Source organism: Salvelinus sp. IW2-2015, linkage group LG4p (genome assembly GCF_002910315.2).
Source record: "Salvelinus sp. IW2-2015 linkage group LG4p, ASM291031v2, whole genome shotgun sequence".
NCBI classification, from domain to species: Eukaryota; Metazoa; Chordata; class Actinopteri; order Salmoniformes; family Salmonidae; genus Salvelinus; species Salvelinus sp. IW2-2015.
Window position 1 is genome coordinate 9,271,170 of NC_036841.1, and position 9,130 is coordinate 9,280,299.

General features: G+C 41.2%; 1 protein-coding gene across 1 annotated transcript; it reads right to left on the reverse strand.

The window, feature by feature from the left end:
* Positions 1-353: 353 nt before the first annotated feature.
* LOC111960263 (proteasome subunit alpha type-6) lies at positions 354-8,697 on the reverse strand. Its single transcript, XM_023982187.2, has 7 exons — positions 8,430-8,697; positions 7,883-7,977; positions 7,504-7,585; positions 5,386-5,541; positions 1,206-1,384; positions 988-1,082; positions 354-814 (listed from the first exon to the last, which is right to left on the reverse strand). Exons 1-7 carry the CDS (start codon positions 8,503-8,505, stop codon positions 757-759), a joined length of 741 nt encoding a protein of 246 aa, XP_023837955.1. The 5' UTR covers positions 8,506-8,697; the 3' UTR covers positions 354-756.
* Positions 8,698-9,130: the final 433 nt, after the last annotated feature.

A 9,130-nucleotide genomic window follows, 5' to 3' on the forward strand; every position in this document is an offset into this window, starting at 1 on the left:
CACTATCTTTCCTTTGCGGTACCTCAATTTGTCGTGATTACCAGCCGAGATAAACTTTTATGAATAGATTTTACTCCTGGCTCAGAGATTGCCTGAGCAGTGTCTTAAAAAACGTCATCCTAAAACCTACTCTGAGCTGGGAGTTTTTTTGTCTTTAAAAACGATACAACAGGATTCCTAGGACCTTTTTGGGGAGACATTTTGTGGATACAAAAGACATGTTGTGAATACGGACCCAGGACTCTAGTTACATGTATCGAATCAAACAAATACAAAARGTTAAGCACTACTGTGTCTTTTGTGATTCTACAGAAAACATCTAAGCATATCAGAATAAAAAAGGGATATTAGTGTTCTTTTGTTTTATTTGATGTGTTTTATTCTGTTAGACAGTGTTTCTGTGGCAGGTGATAGATGACATGAGTAACGCTCTGGRCACAGGCAGCTAAAACCCATTTTGATGGTCATAAACAATGGGGTTCAATGAGATACAGACAATAGGATGGATGAAACGATCCACACGATCAAACCAATCCAACAAACATGGGAATTCTAGTTACAGCCTGGCGGTATGTCCTAGAAGATTTGATATGCAGACTGAAGGTGAAAATCAACCCGTGCAGATGTAAATAGTTGGAAAGTAGAAACATATCCAAGTATTGTACTGAAGTAGTATTATTGTCCTATTACTGAACCACTAGGTTAGTCTGTTAGTCAGCCTGACACCTGAAGTACTGTATGTGGATGGCTGCACCTCTACTCCCGCTCAGCAATGGCCACCAAGTGAGTGTCGATCTCTGTCTCAGAGAGTGTCCTGTGAGAGGAAAGAAGAGAAGATGAGAGTGGGTTTTAGAAACCAGGGTTGGGGAGACAGAAAGAGAGAATTGATCATTTGGCTGTTGTTCCCTTTAAATCCTTGATCATTACCATATGAGCATATAAAAAACACAGTGATGACGAAATGCAGTTACTGTGATGGTATAGTACCTGAACTTGGGGCTTTCCTTAGTGACCACACCCACTTCAATTTCACTGGGCTTGAAGTCCATTGACAGAATAGAAGAGAGACAGGAGATGGCCAACTATAGGAGGAGAGAGGGAAAGAAACAGAGAGAGAGTAGAGAGAGAGAGAGATTGAATACTGTACAGACTTTCACATTTCGCCAGATGTTTCCATGAGTATCCAGGTGTATCCATCCGCCTACCTCCACAGTCATCTCATATGACAGCTCCGGCCTCTTCTTCAGTTTCTTCTCCAGGTAGCTGTTAGCCTCTGTCTGCTTGGCCCCCACGCTGGTGGCCCTGAATCCACAGAAGTAGCCTGCCGGGTCACACTTATACAGCATGGGACCCAGCTGGGGGTCCATGGCCACCAAGATCATACCTGGAGACATTGGGAGGAAAAGGATATGGGTCTGAGTCCTCTGTGTGGGAGTTAGGACTCACCTACTGCACATAGATCTTTTCAATCACTTTGGTGCCATTTTCACAACTCTAAGCACAAACATCTAAACAGATCATCAAAATGGCTCATGTTTAAAAACTCTCAGCACATCTTCAGTTGACTGGGTGCAACAAATTMAATTCACAGTCTTTTGTTCACTGCACCAAATCACTCTTTCAATTTGGATACATATTCTATCTAATGAACAAAAATGTAAACGCAACATGGAAAGTGTTGATCCCATGTTTCATGAGCTGAAATAAACGATACCAGAAATGTTCCATAAGCACAAAAAGCTTATTTTGCTCAAATTTTGTGCACACATCTGTTTACATCACTGTTAGTGAGCATTTCTCCTTTGCCAAGATAATCCATCCACCTGACAGATGTGGCATATCAAGAAGCTGATTAAACAGCATGATCATTACATAGGTCCACCTTGTGCTGGGGACAATAAAATGCCACTAATATGTGCAGTTTTGTCACAAAACACAATGCCACAGATGTCTGAAATGTTTAGGGAGCGTGCAATTGACATGCCGACTGCAGGAATGTCCACCAGAGCTGCTGCCAGAGAAGTGAATGTTCATTTCTTATCCATAAACCGCCTCCAACGTTGTTTTAGGAAATTTGGCAGTACATCCAACTGGCCTCACAACCGCAGACCATGTGTATGGCGTCGTGTGGGCGAGCGGTTTGCTGATGTCAACATTGTGAACGGAGTACCCCATGCTGGCGGTGGGGTTATGGTATGGGCAGACATAAGCTACGAACAAGAAAACCATTGCATTTTATCAATGGGAATTTGAATGCAAAGAGATACCGTGATGAGATCCTGAAGCCCATTGTCGTGCCATTTATCTGCCGCCATCACCTCATGTTTCAGCAAGATAATGCACAGCCGCATGATGCAAGGATCTGTACACAATTCTTGGAAGCTGAAAATGTCCCAGTTCTTCCATGGCCTGCATATTCACCAGACATGTCACCCATTGGGAATGTTTGGGTACTGACTGGTTTTCTGATCCACGCCCCTACATTTATTTTTAAGGTATCTGTGACCAACAGATGCATATCAGTATTCCCAGTCAWATGAAATTCATAGATTAGGACCTAATGAATTCATTTCAATTGACTGATTTCCTTATATGAACTGTAACTCAATAAAATGTTGATATTGTTGCGTTTATATTTTTGKTCAGTATAAGTATCTGTGTTTCAAAATGCAATATTCACTTTACTTTTAATATGATTTTCTTGTCATTTGTTAACAATACAATTAACTATTACTTAATCAAACTGCTGAAAACGGATAACTACTGAACCAAAATGTTTAATGTCTAGTTAATGTACAGTGCATTCGCAAAGTATTCAGACCCCTTCCCTTTTTCCACATTTTGTTACGTTACAGCCTTATTATGGAATTGATAAAATTATATTGTTTCGTCTCATCAATATACACAAAATACCCCACAGTGACAAAGCGAAAACAGGTTTTTAGAAAATTTKGCAAATTTATTAAACATAAAAAACAGAAATACCCTATTTACATAAGTATTCAGACCCTTTGCTATGAGACTCGAAATTGAGCTCAGGGGCATCCTGTTTCCATTGATCATCCTTGAGATGTTTCTACAACTTGATTGGAGTCCACCTGTGGTAAGTTCAATTGATTGGATATGATTTGGAAAGGCACACACCTGTCTATATAAGGTCCCACAGTTGACAGTGCATGTCAGAGCAAAAACCAAGCCATGAGGTCGAAGGAATTGTCCGTAGACCTCCGAGACAGGATTGTGTCGAGGCACAGATCTGTGGAAGGGTATTCTGCAGCATTGAAGGTCCCCAAGAACACAGTGGCTTCCATCATTCTTAAATGAATGGAAACACCAAACCCGGCCAAACTGAGGGAGGTGACCAAGAGAAGAGATGGTCACTCTGACGGAGCTCCAGAGTTCCTCTGTAGAGATGGGAGAACCTTCCAGAAGGACAACCATCTCTGCAACACTCCACCAATCAGGCTTTTATGGTAGAGTGGCCAGATGGAAGCCACAGCCCGCTTGAAGTTAGCCAAAAGGCACCTAAAGGACTCTCAGACCATGAGAAACAAGATTCTCTGGTCTGATGAAACCATGATTGAACTCTTTGGCCTGAATGCCAAGCGTCATGTCTGGAGGAAACCTGGCACCATGTTTTTCAGCGGCAGGGACTGAGAGAGTAGTCAGGATCGAGGGAAGATGAACGGAGCAAAGTACAGAGAGATCCTTGATGAAAACCTGCTCCAGAGCGCTCAGGACCTCAGACTGGGGCGAAGGATCACCTTCYAACAGGACAACAACCCAAAGCACACAGCCAGGACAACGCAGGAGTGGCTTTGGGACATATCTCTGAATGTCCTTGAGTGGCCCAGCCAGAGCCTGGACTTGAACCCGATCGAACATCTCTGGAGAGACCTGAAAATAGCTGTGCAGCGACGCTCCCTATCCAACCTGACAGAGCTCAAGAGGATCTGCAGAGAACAATGGGAGAATCTCCTCAAATACAGGTGTGCCAAGCTTGTAGCGTCATACCCAAGAAGACTCAAGGCTGTGATCGCTGCCAAAGGTGCTTCAACAAAGTACTGTAAAGGGTCTGAATACTTATGTAAATTTTATATTTCCGTTTTTTCTGTTAATACATTTGCAAAAATGTCTAAAAAACTGTTTTCTCTTTGTCATTATGGGGTATTGTGTGTAGATTGATGAGGGGGAAAAAGAATGTAATCAATTTTAGAATAAGGCTGTAACGTAACAAAATGTGGAAAAAGTCAAGGGGCCTGAATACTTTCCGAACGCACTTTAGTTTCATAACTGCTGATCACTGTAAAACTATATAATTTGTATGTATAAATGTATCAGTTGGACATCAATTTATGTTGTAAGGTAAAACCAAATCATATATGGATGTGGCTGTAAATACTACATCATCATTCTCCACCAGTGTGCCTTAATAGGACAAAGTGGAAAGCATCACTCTATATACTACCATCTGGAATTATAGTGTAGTGTACCGTGCACTGCTGAAATACCTGGGTTGTATATTTAAACAATAAGGCCTGAGGAGATGGGGTATACGGCCAATATACCATGGCTAAGAGACAGGCGATAATGTAGCAGTTGACAAGTCACGTAGAAAAGGTTATCTTGTAGAATGTTGCATGGGGAAGAAATGGTTTACAACACTGTGCTATGTTTTTACAGTAGCCAACTGCTTTACAATACCCCAATTTCTGATTATTTGTCCTACGTATGTACTGTAAAAAGATAATGGAACCGTAAGACTGGCATATTTCTCAACATGCTCACAACCTGCCATTGGATACAAATGATAAAATAATTGTGCATGTTAAGTTATTATCAAATACTGTATGGAAAACGATATTTACCACCTACTACTCTTTTATTGAGCACTTCAAAAATAACATTTTTGAAATGTGTAACTTGTATTTTTTGCTTTTGGATTAAATGGTAGTTAAAATGACTAAATGGTGAGCCTATCATTATCTGATGTATTGGTGACTAAACTAAATGTTCTCAGGGTATTTCACGTAAATCGCTGATTTTGCATGAATGACTCAGGGGTGAAAGATGTGTGAAACCCCAATGAAAGCACAACAAGAGTTTCTAATCATAAGATAGGGGGCATTACAAGTGTTATCAGTTTAGAGTTTTGCAAATATACCACTTACATTTGAAAAATGCGGCAAAGTGATTAAAAAAAAGTTATTACTGGGCAATCAGGGAGAGGAAAAAAGGACGTATAGAGGTATTGAAAGAAAGGAGGTAAACAGTCGGCCGGAAAAGGAACCAGGGGATTAATGGTAAGGGTGAGAGGGAGTGAATCAATGGAGAGGAAGAGAACAGAGAGACAGGGTGACAGGAGGACAGGGGAACACCACTCACAGCATCCCAAAGGTCTCATCTCAGCGTTCTGTGTGTAGACCTGGGAGATGTCCGCCATTCTCCGACACAACATATCTGCTGTGATGTCATAGCCAAACTTGTACTTCCATTCGGCGGCCTCCACTCGTGCCCTGTGGACCTGGGATCGACTGTCCGCTGAGGGGGAGAGGAAGAGAGAGTAAAAGGATGTGTGTGTGTGTCAGTGGAGGCTCCTCAGAGGAGGAAGGGGAGGACCATCCTTCTCAGTGAATTTCATAAAAATAATAAAACATTTAAATAAAACTACACTAAATATATTTACGTTACCAAATTATTTATTAAAACACACTGTTTTGCTGCTATGATGGTCTACAGTAGCCTCAGCAGCACTCTGTATGGTAGCATGGTATAGACGGAGGACAGCTAGCTTCCGTCCTCCTCTGGGTACATTGACTTCAATACAAAACCTAGGAGGCTCATGGTTCTCACCCCCTTCCATAGACTTACACAGTAATTATGACAACTTCCGGAGGACGTCCTCCAACCTATTAGAGCTCTTGCAGCATGGACTGACATGTTGTCCACCCAATCAAAGGATCAGAGAATTAATCTAGTACTGAAAGCATAAGCTACAGTTAGCTAGCACTGCAGTGCATAAAATGTGGTGAGTAGTTGACTTAAAGAGAGAGAAAGACAATAGTTGAACAGTTTTTAACAAATTAATTTCTTCAAAAATTAAAGAGAAGCAAGAGAGAGATTGTCATTTTTTTTCACTCTTTAGTTTCACTTAATTAGCTAGCAAATGCAGCTAGCTAGTTTAGCATACTCAAACACCCTGCTCAAACAGACGGATGCTATGTTAGCTAGCTAGCTATGACTATCCAACACAACACTGGAACTCTTCCAAGTCAAGGTAAGCGTTTGGTTTGACTAATTTACTGCCACCGGGCTGCCGGTGTAAGTGCTAAACTGCTAACTAACTATACACTGTAAAGTTACTGCGTGATTGTAGCTGGTTTACTAACACGTTAGTTCTATTAGCTATGTTGAATTTGACGTTACTTTAGCTAATATGGTAACAACAATGTAGGCTGTGTGTAGCAGTTATGATACGGTTTGGCTTGGAAAGGTTATTTCGCCTGGTCACATACAGCTGATGTATTGTGCATTGAAGTCCACAAACGAAGGGAAAAGGTGAGAGGAGGACAGCGCATAGATGCGAGCAGGAATACAACGTGGCTGCTATGAATGTGAACTGTGTTTATCCGTGACCTGGGGTGTATTCCTTCCGCCAATTCTGTTGAAAAACGCTTCTTAAATGAAAGCAAACGGAACAAAACAGGGATAAACATACCTGAATTTGACCAATAGAAACTCGTTTGCAACTGTTGGACTAACGATTACACCCTAGATCAGCTAGATGTAGGCAAGAGTGTGCAAGGCGGTATTAAATGTGTCACTATCTGTCCGTCTGTCACCAATATTTTCTCTCGACCTGTGTGCTGCTACTGTCACGCCCTGACCTTAGAGATCCTTTTTATGTCTCTATTTGGTTTGGTCAGGGTGTGATTTGGGGTGGGTATTCTATGTTCTTTAGTTCTATTATTTGTATTTCTATGTTTTGGCTGGGTAGGGTTCTCAATCAGGGACAGCTGTCTATTGTTGTCTCTGATTGAGAACCATACTTAGGTAGCCCTTTTTCCCACCTGTCTTTGTGGGAGGTTAACTTTGTTTGTGGCACATAGCCCTTTAGCTTCACGGTTGTTTTGGATTGTTTATTGTTTTTGTTGGCGTCATATAAATAAAGGAATATGTACTGTCACCACGCTGCGCTTTGGTCTACTTCTGTTGACGGCCGTGACAGCTACGTTGTAATCTTTCATTCATAGGCTAGGTTGTAGCAACCTCTTGATGGGTATAGGGGAAATTTGAGTATCATGTAGTAGCCTAACGTTATCGATGTTACATTGAAGTGGGTGAATGGAATATGAATGACAGTTATCCAATATGCTGTAATAGAAATAAGGCCATGTTCATRCATTTTTTAAATAATTGTTCTCCCTCATCTTAAACGCCACTGACCACCACTGATGTGTGTGTGTGTGTGATGTGAGATGTAGTCTGTGCCATTATACACACCATTGTGTCCTGTCATCACACATCCAATGCGTGGGGTAAGTGGGTACATGTTGGTCAGAGTGGCAGAATCCAGCAGCTTGTCCTGTATTATAATGACAGGGTCACATATAGTAGATGATACCTCATTGTTGTTAGGAATATTGGGTTGGTGCCACAATATAATATTTCGATTGGACAAGCTTTAACAAATCAGTGGCGTGTGCCCTGTCAGCAGAAATGCTGAGACACCACTCTGTCATGCTTCACTGTTCATGACTGACTCTTTCTCTAACGCCAGATATCAACATTCTTTTTCTAATTTGGATGAAGTCAAAGACAACTAAGACAGAAGCTCCTGGTACATGGAGATGGAACTAAGGACAGATGATGAATATCTTACCGGCACTTTCTTCTGTGTGACCACCACAGCACAGTCTGTCCCCCGCACGCCCAGTGATGTCAACCCACCCTGGGCGATGGCTTTGAAGGCATACTCTGAGGGACAACACATGAGAACATGAGATTATACTACTTAAATATAGGCTAACTTTTAAAAGCTGCATGGGGTAAACAGGGGGCTTGGAATACTATAGGTCTAAAGGTGCTCATGGGAAAGTCTCAAACATTGGTAGATCGCTTTATTGACGGACATATTATACCACAGAGAAGTAACACACATTTAAAACATTTGTAGTCCCCCCCACATGCTATGTGAAATATACAATCACAATATGTTTATAATCACAATATGGTTATAATCACAATATACTACACGTTTGGCCTATGGGGATGCTCATCGTCACATACAGCTACAGCGCAACACATTCACTGCGCGAATATCTTAGATGATTTTAGATGGTATAGAACGATACATATACAGATGCTAGACAAGCCTAGCTCATCCCCTGCACGAAACAAAACTGGAGAAATTAAGCAAAACATCTCACCGACTTGATAGAGGCGGCCCTCAGGAGAAAAAATCGTAATGTGTCGGTCAAATCCAGCATTCGAACCACGGGACATTGCTTTGCGTCAAATGATGCTCACCTGAAGTGAACTTTCGGCGAGTAACCTGTTACCTTTTCTGCAGTATCCTAATAGCCTTATTAGGACTATATTCACCGTTGTTGTCTGTTGCAGTAAAACAAGAAGAACAGTCTACAATAGAGAGCAGACGATGATAAAGGTGTTTGTTGAGCTTCCCGGTGGAGTTTTACTTTCTCTTTCTTTTTTCAATGAACCATGAGAAGACTGGCACATGTGTGTTGTGAACAACAATAGTGGAATCGGTGGTTTCAAAATAAAAGTTTCGAATTGAAACTAAAGCAAGCAGATAAAAATAATCATGCCAAAATTGGACTATAATGCTAAAAAAGGTTGGAATGTTGCTATACAAATTCAACAAAAGATCATAATTAGTTAATTTGATGCCAAATAATTGGTTGAAATTGCACTGTGGATGTATTTGACTTCAGAATTGCATTGGGGGCATACTTACATAGGAATGTACAGGCTTACCTATGGATCTTGTGTCCATGAAATGGGGTACCAGCCTACTCAATAACACTCACAGAACAGCTATGCCAGTCCATATGATGCAAAACCCAGCATTCAATTATGCWAAATGTATTTTGAAAGTTATACATCT